Source organism: Centrocercus urophasianus, unplaced genomic scaffold (assembly GCF_019232065.1).
Source record: "Centrocercus urophasianus isolate 14NV4802_14NV808 unplaced genomic scaffold, USGS_Curo_1.0 seq_759, whole genome shotgun sequence".
Classification (NCBI taxonomy): domain Eukaryota; kingdom Metazoa; phylum Chordata; class Aves; order Galliformes; family Phasianidae; genus Centrocercus; species Centrocercus urophasianus.
Genome location: NW_024885376.1, coordinates 1,735 through 26,769, shown reverse-complemented (window position 1 = coordinate 26,769; position 25,035 = coordinate 1,735). Strand labels below are relative to the sequence as shown.

The window sequence follows — 25,035 nt, the reverse complement described above, 5'->3', positions numbered from 1 at the left end:
ACACTACTGCTTCAGTTAGAATATTGTTTCAGTTCTGCAGCAATAGAATTTACAACAACAGGTTAGTTGTGGAACATTTTTAGGCTAATCTGCAGGAGTTCACAGGAAAAAGAAAACAGCAGGCATTATCTCATTTTGAGAGTAAAGCAGAATTGCAGAGAAGAGGAAAAAACAATAAATGTATTAGCCAATCCTAGCATCTGGTTGATTGTTTTACATACCTTGGAAGGGGATGGTAGAGGTCATAGGGCATGATCTGCTTGTATCCATCACTGTTAGGAACAATAATGCCAACCCTCTGAGTAGAAGGTATACATAATGAAATATAAATACTAAATGATTACATTATACAACTTTTTACACAACATTACAAAAACCAAACCAAACCAAACCAAACCAAAACAAAAAAAAAGTGGTTGCTACCACATTTAAAACATACGCTTTCATCCTACAGTTTCCAAGTCATTAAATAATAAATCATGAATAACTACTGTTTTTATGAATATACTAATTCTTTACTAAGAACCAGCCTACTATCACAAAACGATCCAAATGAATTTTTTGAATATTACTTGAATTTCTAGGTTATAATCTGTCATAAGAAAAAAAATTCTCACATGACACTTAGATTTGAAGTACTGAAGATAACCGAACTTCTGTGCAATTCAGAGAGCTCTAGATTAAGCCCATTTTTAGTAACTATGTGGTTGTTTCTGCCCTTCAGATAAGACTTCTGCTTTCGTAGAAGCTGGGATTAGGAACTGAAAGCATCCCTATGCAATAATTTAGATCCTCAGTTCTATTTCTCCATCTTAAATCCAGCCAATTTTATTCATGTTTAGAATTGGTCTGTTTATTTGGATTTTCCTTGAAGCCAGAAAGAGCTGGAGAGAAGAGTAACCTGTCAGGGCTTCTGTTTGCTTTTCTTTTTTTTTTTTTTTTTTTTTTTTTTTTTTTTTTTTTTTTTTTGGCACTGTCAAGTTTGGCAGTAATATAGATAAAAACTAGCAATTATCAGAACCGTTATCACGTCAGTAATCTGCAAGATGGATATCACTTGACATATTCTCAGATACAAGATTTCACTGAACTGCTGGCCTGGAATGTCATACTTTTCCATTTTGATAGATTCTGACTCAGAGTAACTCTCTATGCTCACCCTCTCCCAATTATCTCACATGACTATTAATGTCGAACATGAGCCTAGAGTACCTCATATATCACCTTTATGAAAGCCAGGGTGCAATAGGGGACTTGGGGGCAGGTGGACAGAACCATCAAACAGTAAATACTAGGTGTAAAAGAATAGAAAGCATGTCCCTGTCCAAGTAACAAAGAGAGGAGACTCACTGAAAAGAATGAGGGTGGTGTTTGAGAGTATTATACAGAAGAGAGATGATAGTTATGTTGGGTTTCTGTAAGGAGGAAGGAGAAAAGGAGGGGGAAGAGAGAAAGTATTCTTCATTCTCAAAATAGTTCCTTGTAAATTGGTCTAAATACTCAGAGGAGACTCGATATACTAAGGGGGGTTTTTTTGTGCAATTTGACCGTGACAGAAGGATGGATTCCATTGTGTTTTCACAGTGAAGAGTCAGTGTTAGGTCAGTGCGCTGGAATTTTCCAGCTAATGCGCCGAAAGGTGCAGAAACCCTGTGAGCACGTCATGGAGACCTGGATGGATCCTTATCAGTTTATCAATCTCTGAAGTCACAGGAGTCCCTTATGTGCATCTGCATACTTGTATCTAGAGAAAACTGTTTTCTCCACAAAATCTCCACAAAAAGAGGATGACAGATTTGGTCCTGTGAAACTTTGAAAAAGACAAATAGGCCACTTATACTATGGCCAGGTAGCAAGACTTTTCAGATTTTATTTGACTGGTTAATGCTTGCAAAAGTTTGAGAAATTCTATAGATGTATTTTAAAAAGATGGAAAGAAACCATTTTTTCTCATTTTCTTTTTCTTCTTTTTTTCTTTTTATTTTTCATTTTATTTTCCTTTCTCTTTTGGTTCATACTTTTGAGAATCTGCTGTTTTCCTGACTGCTCTATCACTGCTGCAGAAGATCTACTCTGAAGCCTTTTGCACTTTCCAGCTCACCAGTTTGCTTAGGAGTGGTTGGAGAAAAGATTAATATACGAAGTTCAGAAATGAAATAATTATACTATAAAAGCATCCAGTACCTAAGAAAGAAACAGATTTCAAAACATTTCTCTCTCATTGCAGTGAGAAATATTTTCTTTCTAATAAACATTGTCTGCATGCATAAGCCAGGCCTGCATGTATTAGAATGCATAATATCCAAGGCCATTCCAATGGAAATAACTGTACTACATCCAAACACTGTTATGAAGACTAAATAACATTTACAAAGCACTAAATTAATATTGTCATTGGAAAGGCTTGACACTCAAAGAATTCTACATTCATAAAGTACATTTCTGTAAATGGTATAAAGCTCCACAGAATTATTGACACTGCCCTTGTGCGTGTGAGGGGCTGCCAAAAGTTCACACATTGGCTCTTACAGATCCAGGTAAGCTCCACGGCCAGAGTGAGGACAAAGTGCCTGACACTGATATGCAAAGGTTACATTTATGGTTTTAAATATCAATTTGAAGGCACAGCAGAACAGCATATGGTCATTACACCACTAATGACAACTGCATCTTTATAAGCTGCTCTTATGTACTGTTTTGTTGAGTGTGTATGTGTGTTTATAGCTCACAAAAAAAGAGCTGACCTAAGTGAAGTATAGAAGAAGTACTTCCTAGATGATTTTGGTGAATCTGTACTTAAGTAGACAGAGTGGCTTAAATTCCATGAACCTATCAACACATCATAATCCTACAAAAATATGGAAAAGATCTAGGATATGGGCTTTGTTCACTGCACATTATTTGGGCAACATAAAGAGGATAATGTGCTAAATAAGCTACTAATGAGCTTAACAGAGAGAGCTACTAATAATTTTTCTACTGCACTGAGATTTCTGTCCGGCTCTGAAGTAGCAAACTGAATTAATTTACACAACACCCAGAACAAACTTGCTGCAGAAGGAGCAGGAGAGCATGAAGAAATTTTGAAGAACTGTTATGTCTCTCATGTCTGAAACCTCTCATGTCTCTCAGACCTACAAGTTGTTTCATATATTCTGCAGATTGGTTTGTTTTCCTTCTGAGTACAGGCAATGACAGTGCAATTGCTCTTCCAAGGCATATGTTCAGCTGGAGCTGGAACTGCACATGCCAGAGGTGGGTGTGTTGTACCCAGGTCTGCCATCCGTGCAAATATTTGGCTTTCCTCTGGGACAAATGCCTGCAGCAGCTTTCCTTGAAAGTATTCCTCCACACATACTTTCTTCACTTAAGCTAACCCTTTAGCATAAATGGCAGGCTTGAACATCTCTGTTCTGTAGCTCCCTGATAACTCTCCTGGACTATGAGTCAGTCCTTCCTACCTCCCTTTTCCACATGTCCATAGCTCTTGGGTCAGCATCTGCCAAGCTAGCAGACACCTGGGGGTTGAGAAGGGCTGACCACACTCCCTGTTGCCCAGAATTGCTCCTTTTTTTCCCAATGGGGACTCATACAATAACTTATGAAGTGAAAGGAAATACTTGGGAGATATGAAAAAGTTCATCATGTATGACAAGACAAAGATTTAGCAACCAAGCAATTAACCCCATGAGAGCTCTGATTATCACTAGACAGATTACAGGCTTGTGAAAAAGTCTCAAATTTAATTCTACAAATCCTGTCACCTAGAGTGGTATGTGATACTGCTCCCACTTGGCACAGTGCTCAGTAATAATAAAACAGAGTGATAATGTCACCTTTTGCTACAAGATCACTGTCTGCTCTGAGAAAAAGATAATCAGATCCTTAAAAAGATGGTATCTGTTAAGGTTTCCATATGCTGGTCTTTGAAATTATCACAACTTTTATTCAGAGCTAGGATTGATGGCATCTACTGCAATACCTTTGTACAGGTAATGCTGGTTTTTGAATACTTACTTTTGCAAGTACTGCATGTTGTAATACTCAGATACACAACCAGTATGAATTCCACTGTGCTTATTCCTTTAGGTATCAGTGATTTTATTATTAGTTTTTGATATTGCACTCTATCAGTATGGGACTTGAAGATTTACGATGTATTCTGTTTTTAACAATTTTTACATCTTTGAAGATTGGTAGAAGGCAACTGTCCCCTACCTAAACATGTTTCAAATAGACTCTCATTAATCAACCAATGCAAGATATTGTTGAGGAAGCTATATTTTTGTGCCACCCTCCAGAAATTTCCCACTTTAGACAGAAAATTCAGCACAATATTTCATCTTTGCAATAAATTACTTCCTCATGGTGTACAGACTTGAAATTCTAGAAAACATTGTTTACTTATCACTACCACAGACTACTGAAGTCTAAGCTCTTTACAGAACTTGAAATAGATGTTATTACTTCAAAGCGGGAAAAATACTTACGTCCTGTTGCATCACTTCCGTAGTGCTTCTGAAAATTTCCACCTTTTTAGTTCTGCTTAATATTTTATGGTGGTTTGGATAAGGACTGATTGAGGCAAGTACAGAAATTTGTTATGTTAACAATGGACTATCCAGTGCAAATATCTTTTACTGACCACCTTACTACTTGCTGTAATTGTCTTCTCTTCTGGATGAAGGGTGTAATAAAACAGACTATTTGCCATAACTTCATCTTGGATGGACAGATACCTCTTTTTGATGCGTATTACAGTACAAGGTTTTAGTTGTGGTTTGTTACCTGATGAATCCTGACAGGTTTTTTTTTTGCCTATCTTTTGTCTTTCTTTAATATAAATTACCTCCTGAATTTGCTCTGCTATTCATATCTTTGCTCTGATGGATGTTTCCTGGCCCACCCTTCCTGCCTGTTCTGACAAACTCATTTTATAGCTTAACTTAAATGCCTTTTGCCCTACCCAAGAATTCTAGTTTTTGCCTATTTGACTTGAAAATTGCTTTTTTATGCATTAGGAGTATCTGCAGATGGTCTTTAACCTACACTTGAACTTACTTGATTCTGGTTACAACTACCAGAACATTTCCAGTGCTATCAGCTCATTCTTCACCTACATCTGTGTCTGGAGACATATGTACTGCCATTTCTTCTCCATGTATCATGATTTCCAATTAGCCTTCCTGAAAACTTACACAGTGATTCCCTTCTTACTGCTCTGAATTGTTTTTCACCTATTAAACTTCTTCCTTATTTTTTATGCAAAATGCATTACCTTAGCTCTTGCAGCTTAGGTAGTTCCTCTGTATCATTTTGACTGGTTAAAAATAAATTGTAAGCAGGATGACTGATGTTTGTTGACTATGCTCTCTCATTTGCAGGCTGCACACTTTTTGCCAATGCCAATCTAACTTCTGTAGCACATGCAAATTCAGCCATGCTACTGCAAAAGGCTTTTTTCACCCTCTGTTTTGATAAAACCTTCATGTCTCATCTCTCCATGGAACTGCTGTTTGTAGCTGGTAAGTCTGTCTTTAGAATCTATGACTGGCTGTGGAAATTGAGACTAGATCCAGTAAGCAGAGGAAACCAAGGTTCAGAGAACTCTGTAAGACAGAAACCCTTCTCAACTTCTTCAACAAATTAAGAACTTAAGTAAAAATGTAAATCTATAAAAGTGATTGCTTGTCTGAGGCAGACTTCGGGAAAGGGTGTTGTTATGACCAAGGTCTTATATCCATGCAATAAACAGAGATACTGCCAAAAAGCCCAGTATCTGGAGTATCTGGGATATTTCATGTGAAAATTAAAATCTTTCACATATCCCACTCAAAGTCAACAATCAATAAATGAGTCACTGTCTCAAACCTCTCTCATCATTGTAGACATATGACTGCTACTGTGTAAATCATAAAGCTCTGCCCACCTTTTGAAAGACACACCAGCACTGCATAGAATCATAGAATGGCTTGAATTGGAATGGACCTCAAGAGTAATCAGGTTCCAATGCTGCAGACAGGGTTGCCAACTGCTAGACCAGATTGGCTGGGTTGGCCATACATTCAATGATAGGACACCTATAATCTCTCTGGTTAACCTGTTCTAGCACGTCACCACCTTCTCAGTTAAAAAGTGTCTCCTGACATCTAATATAAATCTCTCCAAAACCTACACATCTTTCCTCTGCTGAGGGCTCCAGATCCAGACACAGTATTCCAGGTGAGGTCTCACAAGGGCATAGCAGAGAGGGACAGTCATCTCCCCTGCTTTGTTGGCCGTTCCTCTTTTGATACAAATCAGGGTACCACTGGCATTCCAGGCCACAAGCGCACTGACAAACTCACACTGTTAGCTTACATTTTTTATCTACAGAACCGTAAATCTTTCTCAGCAGAGCTACTCTCAAGGAGTCCTTCTCCCAGGCTGTATACATATCTGGGATTACCTCTACCCAAGTGCAAAACCTGTTTGGTGTCATCAGCAAATCTGCTAATGGTGCACTTGATCCCATTATTTATGTCACTGATAAAGATACTAAAAAGTCCCAGTACTCTGGGGAATGTCATCCACTTCTGGACTCCACCTGGATACAGAGCCATTGACCATTACCCTCTGCCTGTGACCTTCCAACCAAGTCCTTATCTACCAAACAGCCCACCCTCCAAATCCATATCTCTCCAATTTAGAGATAAGGCTGTGATGGGGGAAAAGGCAAATGGATTCACTCCAGTTTCATTCATCTTCCAAAAATAATCTAGTGAAAATAGGAACACTGCACTGTTGTGTTACTCGTTTCTTAATTGCTGTCTACTTCAAAATCTTTAGAGTAACAAACTAAAAAACATGCTTTTAGCAATTTTCTGATTCAGGTGACAATTTGTAATGAAGTGAGGAGAGCTCTGCTGCTGATTAAGAGCATACTCTGCATTGCCCTTTTAATCATAAATATTTACTCACCACTCACACATCTGTTTCTCTTGAATGAAGTGTATAAAAGTTATGATGCACAAGTTTGCCAAGAAACAGCATTTATGTTCACATTACAATGTGTTTTCAGAATCACTGAAGTATAATAGTTAAGTGAAAATGTGAGAAGAAAATCTCTGATGGGAAGGAAAACAAGCTTGCAATTTTGCTGGAGAACTCCACAAACCTTGCATGTTTGATAATTCTTTCAGATCTCTGAGTACTGAAAATCTTGCTTGAACTTCAGAGTTTTCCAAAAATTTCACACCAGTTCTACCATTATTTCTGTGGGTAAGCTTACTGATAATGTTCTAGAAGATTCTAGAATTACTGCCTGTGCAGAATGGGCTGGCGTTTTCAGCAAAGTGACAAAACAGACACATGCTAGAGGCTTGCTATTGTGAAGTTTGTGAGACAACTGCTGCATGAGTTAGAATCTGTGCTGAAGATGCCTTTGGAAATCTTTATACAGCATTGAAATGTCCTGGTAAAAACATCAGGAGAGCTTTTGTGACTCAGAGAAGCCCATATTAATGTGCTTCAGAGATAGGTATCATGTAAACAACAGAACAGATCAGTAAAAACAAAGAACGATGCACCTGGGAATGCAACCTAAAAGCTGAACATGAAATCTAGAAGCAGCAGTGATTTTACTCCAGAGAGTACCTCACAGTGATGAGTGGCATAAAAACCTTCAACACATTTGTGAAAATTGCTTTTTAGAGGAATGCCTTAGAATTATAAAAGGAATGGTATGTTCAATTTACAGCACGTCAGATTTGCCCTGTATGTCTTTAGCACACCCATTTAAGTCAAGTCTGAACAGACTTCTTTTTCTAAGAGCAGAAAAAAATCGTTTCTCCTTTCATTAGAACGTATCAGTCAGGAGGATACTGTTGACAGCTAAAAACACTTTTCCAAACCCTCAAGAGTGTGAAGTTTTGGATAGTTAAAAGACTTCAATTAAGTGAACACCTGAAATAAGAATGTTGGATGCAGCCACATCGAAGGGGATTGACTTGATAAAATTGACATAATCTTCCACTCACCGCTTTGCCTCTATGTGAAAAACTGTTATTTCCATCCCCCCCACCCCCCCTCAAAAATTGATTCATTTTCCACATTCGTTCTCTTTTTTTTTTTTTTACTTGTCATAATGCCAGCAATGTTATCTATTTTTCATAATGAGCGCAATAAAGTGAAAAGTTTTCACATTCTAAGCCTAAAGAGACAAGTAATTGGAAGTTTACGTGACAGTCATAGTAGTCATTTTATTATCCCTTTCTGACTATTCCTTGCTGAAAATTTTTATGTAACCTCTCTGTCTTGGTTGTTTTATTCAGTGTCACTGTGGTCTTCCAAAATCATTTTCTGAGGCATTCACTGACACACCATAAGAAGAGTCAGCAACCACTAATCAGATATGCCTCGCTGGAACTAAGTTTGCCAGGAAAAAGAATTATGATCTTGTTTTATACTGGAAGGGCAGAATGGCTGACACACAGCAAATGCTCTGAAGTGCTGAGATGCCTCCTCCTCCGCAATCCAAGTCCTGTTGTTCTGCCTTACCTACCCTCTTCTTGACTGTAAGAAAGCATCAAGATTCCAGAAGTTACCACAGATTTCCTCTCTTTTTTTTTGTCTATTGTTGGTTATTGAATTCTTTACAAAGACACTTCTGAAAATAACGTTTTGCAATTTGGCATTCTGTGAGGATATTTCCAAAAAGCCAATTGCTTCCTGTTACTGCCTGTACCCCGGAATGGCAGAGCTGGGCTTCTAAATGACTTTCCTTCCCCTCAGGGTCTTTATATCAACAACTTTGCCCTGGTATGTCTTATATAAAACAAAAATCACTTCCTGAAATCTGCCCAGAAGTTATTTTTTTCTTTTTTCCTCTATGCAGTTGTCTTAGCGTTTACACACATAATTTAAATTTATTGGGAAAAGTATGGAAACAATCCTTAGTACAAATTCCTGAGGCAAATAGTGTATTTGACTCAGAGTTGTATTAAAAAAAAAAAACAACAAAACAAAGCAACTTAGGCTTTAAGAAAAGAAAAAGCTACAAAAAATTGTTTTCTCACTGCTACCTACCATGAAAGGTGAATCTTAAAGACAGATTTCATATTAATTCACATCTTTCAGCAACCCTGTTTTCAGAGGCACTCATACATATGTCTCCCTGATCAGACCTACCTTATTGACATCTACTTAAAAAAATCCAAAGACACCATTTTTGATTTGAGAAAACCACCAAGGAAAACATATAGGGTCTTTTCTACAGTAAAGTTTCTAAATGGAATTATTAATATATTTAAGTAACCAGAAAAATCTTTTTTACATATACATATATTATATTATATTGTATTATATTATATATATATACGTATACTTGGTGGAATGAACTAGAACAAGTGAAACTAAATACTGAACTGGGCAGAACACTGCTAAATAAAAATAGTCTTGTTGCATTGTGAGTAGGCAATCTCTACATGCTCAACAGCAAATGCTTTTCACAAGCCCTATTAAAGTTGCATTCTTTATGTGATATACTTAAGGCTTCCTAATGAAATAGATGATAAAATATGTAAGTTAAAGAATGTGCAATACAAATGAAACAATACTGAATTTTGAGATTTGGTATTTCCACTTCTTAATTTGAGGAGATTTTCACTTCTAACTGTATGATAACAATTGTAGCTTTTGATTAGTTGCAACAAGAGCTGCCACTAAAAATGCATTTACTAGAGAAAAGGAGTATAAACTGCCATACATTTTAGTTTAATGTATCTGTAGTGATGGATAAACCTGAGTGTTATCTATAGTTATGAAAACAAACTTTAATGCAAGCTTGTTAGAAGAGGTAAAATAAATCTTGAGTTTGGACAGGTCTGTTCTGCTCTGATAACGTCATAACGCTTACCTAGTCTGAAGCTGTTACAGTTGGTTATGGGAAGAAATTACCCTAGTCAGGTAGACACATCATCCCAGAAGTCTCTAAAAGCGTTCTTCTTCTCCTGGCTACTTTTTTTTTCTTATGGCAACCCCCAGTAGTTTGAAGGGCTATAACATATTTTCATGTGACATTTGATTGTGAACTCTTTATCAAACTTGACACAGAACTATTCTAGAGAGAAAGGAGATAAATAAATGGGCATTTCTTCATGTGCGCTTGCTGAGTAGCCCTCAAATGTCTTTTAGCAAAGCCACACAAGAGGACCAAGAGGTTTAGATTACACAAATAAATGCTTGCGGTTTGCGAGTGGTTACAGACTGATTTCTACTGAAGTTCAGGGTAGTCAGTGCAACAAAAGACCAGTCCTTTTTGTGGTTTTGTTCCTCTTCTTATACACGGGAAACCTGCCTCCATGGTCTTGATATTTTTACTATTAATCTTTTGAGGAAGAATGTTTGGCATGGAAGTGGAGAGGGTCTTGTGCACAGGCCCAAGTTGCAACAAATCCCTATGTTATGTTTTTTACAAGCTGCCACGACTGCAAGTATATTTTTTATCAAGAAGAAATCATATATATGAATAATAATAATTTAAAAAAGAACACCTCTGATTCCTCTAATTGTGATGACAACCATTTTCCAACAACATTTTTACCCGATTTCACTAAGACCTAAGAGATGTGTGTTGATGATAGTCAATTTCTTTCCTCTCACTTTATGATTAATGAGGCAAAATGCAATCTGTGGGGAAGAAACAACCAATTGCAAATCCAGTTCTAGTAATGTGCAGGTGCTTAACTAAGATCTTTTTCTACAGAACAGGTCCTGAGGATAAGAAGAAGGTTGAATGACATAGTCAACACTAGCAACAAAATATTTTCTTAACTTTACATTTTTAAATTGGACTCTTAAGATTAGAACCAACTGACCTTGCAGGACAAGGATCCAGATTACATTCCTGAAGTTTTGGCTTTGGCTTGATATTTTCAGGGTAATAGTGACAGTATTGATCTGCTACTACCCGATTGCTTCTCAGATCAAAACATTCAGCAGAAGTCAGTTGATAACCTGCAATGCACAGTGGAAGAAATAACATGTGATGTAGTGTTTTTCTTGTTTCTGCCTGAAATACATCTAAGTTTTGGTTTCGTAAAAGGCTAGCTGAAAATATGCATGATTTTGGACACAGCAGCTACAATTTTACAGACAAGGTTAAAAACAACAGTTTCATTTACAAAAATTCACACATCATAAAATATTCAAATGTTAAATAGGTAAAATGCTGGATCAAATGATAAATAGTCACTAATGCTGATGATTTCTGTAGTTTCAGATCTCCTCCTAACTGGTCACAGGATGTGCTTAAATGTAATGCAAAAACTTGCATCCATTTTATTAAGAGGCATGTTCTTCAGATGTTTAAGACGTTCTTCTCAAAATGTTAGGAGGATGTAGCAGACACTGAACAAACATGATCTTGCCTGCTCTAAATTACGTGCAGTAAGAAACCAAAGGTAACAGCTATGGTCATATACAAAATCAGAAATCTAAAACAAAAAGAAAAAATAAAGTCTGAGATTTATTGCACATTGAGAATCTTACATGCAGTTTCATTTCAGAAGGGTAAAGCTGCTGATTAGTGATAGTGAGAAATGAAGAAGGGAGACATCCAGTGACTCCAGATGGGTCCAAATCCCATAAATCCTTTATGTCTGACAGCTGTAGCATGAAGTGTGATCATGTGGATATTCAAATGCATTAAGTACAGAGTCCAAACTACACAAAAAATGCAAAGAATACTATAATTGTTATTACACCTCTCCCTTCCTTAGCTGTAAATACTTTCATGCATAGATTTTGCCTATTTTAAAGGACTTAGTTCAGAAGCTGGAACAGATATTACATGTATATGACTATTTCTGGAATACAGTGGTAAATTTTTACCTCCTCCACAGGATGCTGAACAAGGGAAAAAATCAGTTTCTCTCCATCGATGAATGATAGGCTGATAGAAGATAAACTGGACCGAACTGTCAGCAGCACCAACATAGGCAATCTGAAAAAGATGCAAAGATAAAAAGTGAACCAAATATTAACACCAAACTCCTGCTCTCAGTAGTATTTTATCATTATGTTTTCTCTTTTTTTCTTTTCAGGAGAACTTAAAAGTATTTCAGTACTGCCTTCTTTCTACATTTTCAACAAGTTGCATTGTTTAGGAAACATTGCTTTCAATCTGTCCTTACTTTTCTTTCTTTCCAAAAACAAAGAGACATCATGAAAATCTAGACTGAAAAACAGAAGCAAAAATATGACAAATTGGTCTGACAGTATAATCTGGTTGTTTGTTTTGTTTTCTTCTGTAGATGGACAGAAACATGACTACAAATCAAAGTAAAATTTGAAGAGAGGGAAGAAGATGAAAATACTGCAGAATATGTTGAGGGCTGAAAGAGATCTGGCCCGCTGAGACTAAGGCTGCCCTTTTCTAATTAAACAGTGACGTATACTCCCAACAGGAAAAAAAAAAATACAGCTGTAGCAATACAGCTTCTTCAGCAAATGGGAGGCCTTCTGCATGGCTTAATATCGTAATAAGTTTGTCTGTCAGAAACAGGATATCTAATTCCCTGTGTGAGGACAGTGCATTAATCACACAATTCAGAAGGGTCTTTCTGGGCTCATGAAAGCCTCATGCACTCCTGGGAAAAATGTTCTGCTGTGCTGGAAGCCATTCAGGGAGGTCTCATATCTAAGTGTGCAGAAAAAGACTTGACTGGGGAGAATTCTGCTCTTACCCTTTGTTTTTTAAGGATCATCAGTGAGTCTTAAACTGAGAAGATGTACTCAGTAATAGGGTCTTCACTGAATCATGAAGAACAGACTGAGAGCTCACATAGAGCTTACTATAAAAGGAAAGAGATGAAAAAGAGTTCACGTGAAAAAATCAGGAATTCAAAAGAGTTTATCTCCCTGCAGACTATTCCGGTGTGTCTGCAGAAGTATCTGTCAGTTCCAACAGAGAGAAAAGACAGAAGTCCATATTTTCCAGGTGGAAGTCACTCATATGGCCATGATAACAACATAGGCAGGAAAGAATTGCAAAAAACCATAGCTATGAGCTAAAATGATACAGAACAAGCAAGTGAAATAAGCAGGCACCGTATCATTTATTTTTTTAAGGAATACTGTAAGCAGAACAGGAACAATAAATGGTTATTCCATGCAGCAAAAATGTCTTTTTCAATTTTGTTTGACAGTTTTCTAAAGCTAAGATCTTGATCCAGGGCAAAACATCAGCCTAAGCTTTGCAAGACTGAATGTGACATTTGACAGCTATGTGCTTTAAGAAATTTTTGCTGCACAAGGCTAGCTTTCACACATTGAAATACTCAGATCTGGAGTTTTGACCCTTGCCATATTTGCAACACACTGCTAGATATGAGAAATGCCAGTGCTGAAAAAGTCCTCTTACTATCACAGTGAGTGTTGAATCCTTATGCCATTGGGTCACCGATCCAGAAAAAATGGCATTAATTTTGCTTGCAAATAAAATCCTGTCTAAACATATTGATAGCAGACATCAGCAGAACTCAGATTGTAGAGCAATCAGCCCTACATTTAGGCATTGCAATCCACTGGGGAGCATCCTCGATTTCCAGGTTTCAGGGAACTTGGGAGTGCTCAGAACAACAGCACATCCCTCAATCTGTAACACCAAGAATATCAAAAGTCTTATAAGAGCTAGTTTAAATCGCAGTCCTCAGTCTATCCATCAAAAATTAGCTGTCTAAAATTACTGCAACTAGCAACTAGAGATATACTTTTTTCTTGTAAAGATACTTCCAAAAAATCATAGCTTGTAACCTGTTTTTTTTTATAATGGATTTTGTAAAAGATTATCTAGAATGGCACCACAAAAGGTCTAAGATGTTGCTCAGCCAATGTTTGGAACTGATAAAAAACAGTACCGGTTTGAGGGATAATCACAGAATATTTAATGAAAGCAACAAACTTCTGATCTGAAATAAAAAGGCAGCATAATGTTTTTGAATCATTCTGAGCACTCTTGTGACCATAACTGCAATACCTGATTTAATCTTTGTATTATATTAACTTTCTCTCGAAGCCTCTAAATTCAATCAATTCACATAAAGAAACCATTAAAAAAAAAAAAACCAAACCAAAACAAAAAACAAATAAACAAACAAAAAGAAAAACCCACAAAAAAGCAACCAGAAGCAAAACCACCACCAACAGCCACCAAACCCAGCCCTTCCATGCTTGATTTTGGCAGCATGTGCTTGAACCATTTATCTGCATTTGCTGAAGAACACAATAGTTGTTTGCTTTGGTGACTGTCAAATTTAATCAGCGGTTTATAACCAGCAGGGATAAACAAGAAACTATCAATGTTAACTGTGGGGTCAATCCATGATAAGTGTACTCAGAAATATTTTCACATTTAACAAAATTCTTGTACTGGGGAGGGAGAAAATGTATCCCTTATTCCTAGTGTGTGTCCTAAACTAGGAGACAGGGAAGGGGTTATTACTGCATATTGTCCTTTGTCTTATGAAACTTGATCTAGTGTATTATGATCTAACTCCAGGCCAACATGCTTATTAGGAAACTTAAATGGTTTTTCCACATTATTATTACAAATATTTTCTGCAAGTGCCAAATCCCAAATCTTCGGGTGTGATTTATTAGTGCCAAGTTTAATGTTGAAATCTTCTAAGATAACATACAAAGGAACTGGGGATGAGAGCATGGAGAACTGTCCTTTTGTGGCATATGTAATTCTGTGCTTTGTGCTGGGTCAGAAAACCCAAAGCTTTAGTACAATACTTTCTCTGCTTAGCGTGCTTTGATATTCCTGTTCTCATGCAGTGACACTTTACATTGAAAAGAAAAGAGGACGTGCAAGAATTTTGCTGCTGTTCATGTTTTGTTCTTGAAGCCAAAAAAGGAGTCAGGGAAAATAATTGTACAGGCTTGTTTCAAATGACATAACAGACACAAGGAGAGATGCTGAAGTTTTTCAAGCATATTGTGTAACACAATAACAGAAGATGGCACCATGATTCCTCTGAATTAGACTTTTAATTGCCTTGGAGTGCTGAAAAGACTCTCGACTTTTTGCTCCAGGGAACATATGTACTGTACATTTCTGGATTTATATCTCTTGATCATGACAGCCCTGTGTTGTTTTTAAGTGGAAGACAGCTTTCTCTGCCACTTCTCCATCCAGGTTCTAGGCCAGATAGAGAAATCACAGTGAAATTACATTGTCTCCAATTTACCATGGACTACATCTCTGAATCAAATTTGCTTACCATGCTCCAACCTAGGATTAAGGTAGATAAGGTCACCTTTAGGTTGATACGATGATTTGTAAAAAGCCTTTAAAGTAATACTCAGAAAACAGAAACAGAATTTTTTCAAGGTTCAAATCTTAACTGAATTCCTTCCAAAAGAAGAACTAGACAAAAGCCAATGCAATTAATTGGCTAGCATAGCTGTCAGCAATAAAGGTTACTGGATTAGCTACTACTTCTATCAACTATGATAATCTGTACAGAATTCACTACTCTAGTGACAACAGAAGCAGAAGCTTCTGAAATGAGGAGACAACAAGAGCAAAGCCAAATATTCCAAAACCTGCCCTGATGCATCTCTTCTTAAATTTGTGGATACTATTGTTAACACCCTACTCTCCCATGGAAAAAACATTTCACCACTAACATCACATTAGTCATATAAAAGAATGCAGCTTGAATATGCTTAGTCTGTACTGCAGAATATTTATTACCAATAATTTAACCATGGCAATATCTAAGAAATTAATGTAAAAAATTAAAATCCTATTGAGATATATAGTTCACAAAAATGAAAAGTAAAAAGTTAAAAGGCAATATTTGCCACAAAAATATTTTTTTATAATGATGAAAAAGGATTAAAAAATGGCATCAAAGTATTATGTTACTTAAAAGTCATTGATTTTTGAAACTGACAATTTTGAAAATTTAAAGGATACCAGAAAAAAACACACAATACATCTTGACAAAACAATAGAAAATGAATATTTGTCTCTACTGTGTCAAATGAAAATGTCAAGGTAGATTTTAGACCAGCAATATTTTAAACACGAATGTAAGATTAAGGGTAACAAATCTCCAGATACAAAAAGCATTCACTCAGTAGTACCATGTAACCTCTGAAGAATACAAGAATGGAAATCATGTATGACGCATTTAGCTTACTTTCCTGAAAGAGCTATTGTTTAAACCAAAGCAAGACAGAAAATCTTAACAGAAGATTTAGAAGATGCTTCATGAGACCAGTAATCTCTACCCATGTACCAGGCTTATAGGTGGAATTAAAAAAAAGAGCAGAACTCAAAGATAGGTCTCTGAGAAGAGTGATGCTGTCCAAGCTTCTCAATCTACTTCACCAAGGAATCCTTTGAGACAGGACTTTTCTTGTTCCCTTGTCAAATGAAAATTCACATGAAATAATTAGATCTTGCCATGGACTGATTCCTGGGCAAAAGAGAAAGGTCATTCAGCCTGCTTTTATAGTGGCAGAAGGACTGTGGAGTCCCACAGAGATGCATGCTAGGACATATACTGTTAGCCAGATTCCTGAATGAATAGAATAAAGGATTGACAGTGAATTGAACAAGTTTGCTACTGAAAAAAAATTATGCACAGTAGTAAAAAGTGAAACTTTGAGAACACTTCAAAGGTCCTACTCTGCAGAACTCATTCTTTGATTAGTAGGTTCTTTTCCCAGCTATGGCTGCCCAATGGAGTGTTACTTGCTTCTCATATGCTTTTTTAATGAAGTAGAGGCTATGAGGATGAGGAGTACCTTCCAAATCAACATATATGATGTGCTTATGATGTATGTTTATAGATTTACAGATTAATATATTGATATTTCATTATTTTCCTTGCTGGGATCATAAAAAGTTTATTGTAGTACAGTCTTTCTCATGTCCCCTGGCTGAAAATCATTGGAGAGAGAAAGGTATTTTAACAGTAATTGCTCAGCATGACACTGGTCATGAAGTTTCACTAGTAGTAGTTGAGGAGTATAAGGATAGAAGATTGATTCTAAGAAGTGGAAAAAAAGTAGTTCAGATTTTTGAATGAAGACATTTGGAATTCTGCATGTTCCTAAATAGTTGCGTAAATATTTATCATTTAAATCACTTAATTAAATAAACAATTATTTTCATATTTTATCAAACTGCACATTGATTTGATGTTAAACAACAGTTCCATTTCTATGCATATCATTAAAAAGTTATGAATATATAAACATAACAGTGGAAATAGAAAAAAGGACAGATTAGGAAAATAAGGACAATCATTGTATGCACCAGGATAGATAGTTGGAGAAATTAATTGTGGTAGGATACTTCAGATTAGGAATGAGATACATGATATGATATAGGTCTCAAATAGAGGAGTCACAGAGAAAGGGGAAAGGTAATAATCATTTACTGTTTCATAGACTGGGAAAACAGATGGAGTCAGTAAAATTACAACTAAGATTTAAAATAAGACATGTCCCTTATTTTACACGATGAAGTGAATTCATTGAGGAACTAAAGCACAAACTAAAACACAAACTAGACGTTGTAAAAAGGACAAATTCTCTGTAAAAGATTCCTGAAGGACTGTCTCATTTGAGTTAATAAAAATAGCTAAACAAATGCAACATAAGGACCAAGAGGGAGAATCTGCAAAATAGAGGGTAACTCTGATCTGTTTCTAGAACTTGTCTTTTCAGAAGATGAAACCAGTCCTCTGAAACAGAAACACGAGTGAAGCACACTTTTTACTTGACCTAGTACTGCAGTTCCGTAATATACAGATTAAATGGAATGTGTAGACTAGGAGAATAATCACGTAAAGAACTATTAGATGAAATCATTTATATTGAATCAGAAACAAAGGTGAGTGTGAAACAGAAATTATACATAATTTTTGGAAGATTACTACATGGTTTCCCATGCATTTTGCCACATTTGCAGTAACAGGAGAAAAAATATATAACTTTTCTAAATTTATCACAAGGGTTATCTAGTCAAGATAAATAAACTTTAAGTTGCCTTTTAGGCTTGTCATTATGTGTGGGCCTGACCTAGAAATTATTACAAAAGTTGTATTATTTTTGGAAATTGGGAAACTACACTATAGGTTTTAAAAAAAAAAAAAAGTACTGAAATGAAACACAGATTGATGAAAGCCAGTTGTGCAGGCCTTGTTGAAGAGTTACTTCCTGCAGTTTTCACTCTAGAGAAATGACCTTAGCAAGTGACAAGAAGTAGTATAGTTTTATGATGAAATGACCATATTCCAGTGGGCTATCCCATGGTTCAGCAAAGTTCTTAGGTCATTTTCCGCTGAAGACAGATAATACAACTTAGCCGCAATTAAGCTTTTAGCTCTCATTATTTCTGTTCACAAAGACTGAATTTTAGCTCATAAAAGAGACATCCTAACCCTAATCTATCAGAGTTTGCAGGAGTAGTTCCTTCAACATTTTTCTTTCATTAAGCAAGGTAAATCACTCCTTGTTCAAAAGATATTATTTAATCCAGTCCTGGCCCTAGCCATGGAGTCCGAAAGCATCTGCCAGCTGGCATGTACCTGTGTGATCTCCTACATGCCCTTGCAGGTCCCAGGAAGTCTAAACTAAGCCCCAATATGTTTTTTGTTTGCTAACCTAGACTCTAATCAAATGAACCTCTTTCACCAGTACTTTCTGCTTGTCTGGACCACAACTGAAATAAGAGTTAAATGGATGGGACTAGTGTTCATTGTAATTCCACATCCAGTTTCAACCTTTATCTTAACTACGGTTTGTTGGACAACTAGCAGCAAAATCCTAGTCTCAGCAGTAGCTCTGCTTAAGACAGTCAAAACTATCTCTGAAATAGGCAGACACCCTTAGAACCAGCACAAAATATGGCCAGGTAGCCTCTTTTGGTGGAAGACCTTAACCAACACTTAACCAACATAGGGCTAGGACACTAACTACTTTGATGTAGATCGTAACACAAACCCTAACAGCCTGTGCTTTGCCAACCCTAACTCTTCCCTGGCAATCCCTGTTTCAGCAATCCTCTACCTCAAGAGGTTCAAATTCACAGTGCTGGTTGTTTAAATAATCAGTCAGTAATTTATACTGTTGTCTGTAGACCCCATCTGACAGTTTTAATTCACTCTGCAGATATGTAAAAGGAAGTGATGACTCCATGATTCTCTATTTTCTGTCTGAATCAGATTGTACAGACAGAGGAAGCTTTTCAGGACAGACACATGAATATGTGACCTTGGTAAAAACACAGATTGATAGCAGTTCTGACAGAGAAACGCAAGACTCACTAAGTGATATTTCTACTCTGTTCTCTAGGCCACACTGTCAGCAAGACTTCCAAGTGAAACTGAACTTCATTTCACCAACATTTTATGAAAACCGATAATTTTTAATGGAAAAAACAACAACAACAACAACAAAAAACACCTTCATAAAAAAAAAAAGAGCTGATGTTTTACTAAATTGTTTTTACTATTTACACCTCCTGTGAAAAGACTGTAAGGTGTATAGAACACAAAGTCAAGAATTTTAGCAGATATACAATTCAGATCCTGCAAGAGCAGCATGAAGAATCTTCTTGCAATTTTAAAGCATTCTACATTACAAATAAACTACAAATCTACTTTTGAGCTGTTTCCAGGTATACTTGACCTCACTGGATGAGAACATTCGGATTAAACAAAAAAGAATGAACAACAGTGATTCTGCAGATAACGACACTCAAATCACAGCTCTGATCCAGCCACAAATTCATCTAGATCTGTTTACATAAAAACTGTTTTTCAGGCAAGTAGATCTTCAGACCAAAAATATCCTGCTAGTACCACAGTAAAGCCTTTCATCTAATTTTTCAGTACTTTACCTTGTTTTGATAGAGAAGGATTTGCTTCAAGGGATAAAGCTATTTCCCCCTCTCATGCAAGAGAACAGTGTAAACACCAGAATCACAGTCCTGCCCCCTTGATAACATTTCAGTGCCTCTGGTCCACAGCAACAGGTATGCTTTAACTAAGCAGGCAGTCTTAATCCATAGCTGCCCAAGTAATGAAAAGTAAGCAGCACTGTTTACATCACTATTTTTCAATATGGGTATAATCTGTAGTACAGTATTTTGGATATTTTGAGGTGATCAGCATACGTTTTATTGAAGCATGGTCATTCTGAATTGAAGTAAAAAGATTGCATTCTTCAGGTCAGGCTCTCTCTGAGAACTAGTCCTGATAATTTCTGCTTGATTTCTGTGCTGCTATCATACCAAGAGGGGTAAAGGACAGTCCACAGGGCTCTGCTCACACTCAAAATGATAAATTCTATGCTCAGCCAAATCCCATGAACTACTGAATTTTGCAGTTTACTGTTCAAACTGCTAGCTGCCATCATCTTTAGGCTAAAGCAAATATCATCTACCTCTGGGGCCCATGGTAAAAACCTATGTAGTCCTGGACATGATATAGGTTTTACAGTTTTACAGCTGAAATCCTTCAGGTTCTTTGGACCTACTGGAAAAGAATTTATTTTATTGTAATTCCCAATTGTTCATTTTTGTATGTGTTTTCCTACGGAATGTGTGCATTGCTTCCAGCAATGTGTTTTATATTACCTGGAAGAATAGAAATGGTCTAATGGGAGGAAACAATTTGATTCTTATTACCAACAAAACACAAAGCAGAACTCTGAAATGACACAATGACTTTCCTATCAAAGTCACCCCACTTACTTTGGAAGTTGGGGATCCCATTCTCCACTCTCTAATAGTCTTTTATGTAATTACACTGGTATAAATCCCACAAATTATGGACAAAAATAATGGACTTTCTTTCTATTTGTTAAGCAAACTGCATACAATCTCTAAAGTAATCTGACATTTCTTGCAGTGAGTTCATCTTGGTCTCTTCTCTGAGAGTGTTCAATGAAGCTTTCATCAGATAATTAGTTATGAAGAATTACAAACAGAATTCAATAACCAAACTGGATTTGGCTTTGTGGGAAGTATCTACTGGAAAATTAAAACAAAACAAAACAAAACAAAACAAAACAAAACAAAACAAAAAAAATTCTTATCTCTCTACTACATCTTGTGTCGTTTGTCATTTTATATTGCTTTAAGAAGCACATTTGGTTGATGACCCTCACCTTGATAGTGAAGTCTGCAGTGAGAGGCCCAGATATTTTCAGTATCTCTTTGTCTGGAAACTTCTGGAAGTCAATGCTGGAATTGTCCACAATGAAGGAACCTGTGGAGCTGAGGTTGTTTTCACCCTTAACACCATGGAGAGTCTTAGTTTCCAAATCTGACAAATGCAAACAAATTAACAAGAATCCAGAGCATTATAATTCGAAACAACAGTAACTGAGAACAGAATAAATAAATAAAAATGGTAGGGTAATGATGTAGATTTTCTTCTTAAATTAGCGATTACATAAATCATTTCTGAAATGGAAATTAACAATCACAGTGTGGACCTGGTCCATCATCAAGTTTATCTTCGCATCAAGTTCAGAGTACTCCCTAAAGCATGTCCACCAATAAGCTGTTTTGTATAATTATTCAAAGTGAAGGTGCATTTTGTCATGAAAAGCTGTAATCCTTTCAAATGTATTTGTGAAGTTATACACAAAATTTTCTAGATGGGGCCATACTATTAATCTGTGATGGAACAATATTTTGAGAGAGTGTAAATGGGAGAAATAGTTTCATCAGCATGTATTAAGTTGTCAATTACAAGGAAAAGAAGATAACAGCAGTAATTAAGCTGGTTTCCAGGATGGGTCATGGGAATTAACTCAAGAAGGATGTTGCCGAGGCAGTCAGTAAGAATTTGCTCCATATTAATGAATTCCTTGGTTTTCAGGAAGACTAGTCTCTTGCTTTGTGACACACTTGGCATTATAGTTATTTCTGGACAGGACTGCATGCACCAGGGATAAAGATGGTTTTAAGACTTGTGTATATGTAATTGGCCTCCTGTTGACTTCTCCCACAACCAAAGTTCATGGGGCAAAATACTCCCATCCCCAAATAGACTGTAGCTCATACATATATAAAATCCTTTGATGGTTGAACTGAAAGATTCATGGAGACGTCTGAAACAAGAAAGAGACGTATCTGGACTTATTCATGTTTACAGAGAGCAGTTCATCTAAATCTTAAGCAATGACTCAGGCAGACCTTGCTGATTCAAATCTTATTTGTCCTGAAACGTGATATGGCCTGAGTGCAGACAGCTTTAGGTTAGACTGTCCTGCATTCTCATCTCTCTCTAAACTGTCTTACAGGTCAATTTCACAAGGGAAAAAAAAATAAAAGCAGAAAAAAAGGAATTTTTTTCTACCTAGGAAGAGAATGTCTATACCAAGAAAAAAGAGAGGGGAGAAAATAAGAATGCAAACCGTTTACTGGGATAGTAATAACAGCCATACTGGAAGAGTGCTGGTGTGCCCAGAGGGCTACTTAAAACTGAAGTACATGCAAATCTTTGAAGAAAAACATTACATATTTTTTCTTAATTTATAAACTGTAATTTGCTGATCATTATTCATAGCTTTAAATCAAAACAATCATTAAAGGATTATGGCATTTTTATTACTTTCTCAACACAAGCACTGTACACTGAGCAGTACAGAAAAACCACCCCTTATCTTTCCACTCTGTGTAAGTACTTTGGGCAAAAGAAGTCTGGGAATGATTTTGTGATTTTGCTGACTCTCATGATTGTATTTACACTGATAAGCAGATAGGGCTCTGACTGGTCCTTGCTGCAGAAAAGGCATTATTGAGTTTTGGAAAAGGAGAAAGGCAGTCCTATTTGCCTGACAATAATTTGTGCTTCTGAGATGTTACGCAGTACTGTCCGAAGGCATTGGTTTGTGGCTTTTTTTTTTTTTTTTCCTTACAGCAAATCCCTTTTACTAACACTATTGTGTTTGCTGCCAATGAAAAAAAAAGCAGTTTGTGAATAGCTACTGCATTGGAAAGTAAGAGTTTCTTTTGCAGGGAGTTTCTATCCAGGAAAGAAATGGATTTGCCTTCAGCTCTTCCTGTAGACTCTCAAATACTTAAACTCTTCTCCCAGAGGGGCTTCTGCGATGCACAGCTCCATGTCAGGCAAAGTAGGGAAAATGTGTTATAGCTACCAAATGATGGGCTAGTAGCAGTCAAGGGGCTTCACTCTCTGGAGCAACATCACTCCTAAAGTGCATGGTCTGACATCTGCATGCTGCTGTTGATCTTCTCACTGTAATTTTCTCTGTGTCTGTGTATCTACTGGAGTGAAAGAGATTATCATAACAGAAACATGTGTTAAAGTCATGAGCAGCTGATGGCTAAGCTCGGCTGTAGGGAAGCTTATACTTTACTGTCCTCAATATTTCTTCACTCTGTGGGATATATTTTATTAATTTTAAACAAAGGAACTTGGCACCAAGTGAGCCAGCCAAAGGATAAGCAAACAGAAATTATGGAAAAATTATCAAGGAGAAAAGGATTCTGAAATGTTGGCCAGGCTTTGCTCTGAAATTAGCATGCATCAGTGATGTAACTGGGTCCAGGGAGAGCTTCTGAGGGCAGGACTCACCCCTGTGTCGAAATCATTGATTTCAGAGAGGGAAACCAGACACCACACTATAAACAGAGCACTGCGGGTTTGCAAGGCTTTCTTAAACAAATGCACACTTTTTCTACTTACATAAATGATCGGGTCCTTTCAGCACGAGGCGAATATGTCTGCTTCCATAGGGAATAGCAACCACTGTATCGACCACTGTGGGGAAGGTAAAAATTCATGAAGTAAACAAACAGAAATTCCCATCAGTTTTCAAATAAATTGTGAAATAGAAGCCTAAAAAAAAAAAATCAGAAAACAGTGTCTGAAATAAGTTAAAAAAAAAAAACTCTACAAATTTCTGAAACAGAATCCTGCTCTTAAACATCACTAAAAATCTTCTACTTTGAGGAACTCAAGTGCATTGATTTTCTTTATTCTCAACTCATTTACAACTATTTCAAAAGTAACAAATAGCTATCTATTTCACCATAACTCCACTTAAGATCCTTCCAACTCCTTAACAGGTTGTTGTAGTGAAGCAGGGAAGCATAAGTTTATTTTGATATTCAACAAAACTGTCCTTCCCTTCAGCTTTCCCAGCTGGAATCTACAGCTTCTCCATGACCCATTGCCCATGTTCCATGGCAGTCTCCAACTGCTCACACATGCCTTCTCTTTCACATCTTTTATGACAATGACTAGAATTATTATAATTCTGCTTCTCTTTCTACCTCACTAACAGAAAGCCCCTGAAAAACAGAGGCCAATTAGACTGTCATGTCTTAGAGCAAGATCTTGTACCTATGGGTATTTGAGATCTTTGTAGCTTTGTAAACTGAGAGTGAACTAGATGCTCAGTACATGCTGTTGTGAAAGCTGATTTGGCCAGCATTTCTTAAAATTTAGCAACCTTTGTAATATTCTGAGGGAAGACAGGTGAAGGTGTGACATGATGTTAGAAAAGACTCCAAATTCTAAGCTAGGCTACTGGACTGGACGCCCAGAGGACACTGACCTGGTCTAATCTGCTGATTTAGACTGTCTCTTCTCCTTTCCCTGTTCTTTCTGTCTCCTTCTATTACTACAAATTGGGACAAAAAACAAGCATGACTAACAGATTTTTTGGGGCAGTGGTACACATGAGAAGAACAACACCTCTTTCACTATCTGTTCATAAGAACTGTACTCACATTTGTATCACATAATCCATAAAAGTGCATGGTGGTGAAGCAGGGAAGTTTATTTTAATATTTAATCAAACTCCATTTTCAAAATCTGATCTGTTATCTTTGCTCAACTTATCAAGTGCTTCCTAAGACTTCCGAAGCAGCGTGGTTAAACTCTCCTCAGCACAGTTTGTGCTGTTATCACAGTAATGAACAAAAACATACATCTTTCATTTTAATACAGATTTCAAATTTTATTTTTGAGAAAACAAGCATTCAAG

The 25,035-nt window shown here is 36.7% G+C and overlaps 1 protein-coding gene across 1 annotated transcript in view; it reads right to left on the bottom strand.

Annotated features, from left to right (window-relative positions):
• LOC122171000 (ADAMTS-like protein 1) overlaps positions 1-24,669 on the bottom strand; it is a gene marked incomplete at its 5' end in the record, with an annotated part of 33,974 nt that extends 9,305 nt beyond the window's left edge. Inside the window, 6 exons of the mRNA XM_042838313.1 lie at positions 222-272; positions 10,857-10,995; positions 11,872-11,983; positions 21,178-21,335; positions 23,730-23,804; positions 24,604-24,669. Coding sequence (XP_042694247.1) covers positions 222-272; positions 10,857-10,995; positions 11,872-11,983; positions 21,178-21,335; positions 23,730-23,804; positions 24,604-24,669 — 601 coding nt within the window. The remainder of the gene's footprint in view (positions 1-221; positions 273-10,856; positions 10,996-11,871; positions 11,984-21,177; positions 21,336-23,729; positions 23,805-24,603) is intronic.
• Positions 24,670-25,035: the final 366 nt, after the last annotated feature.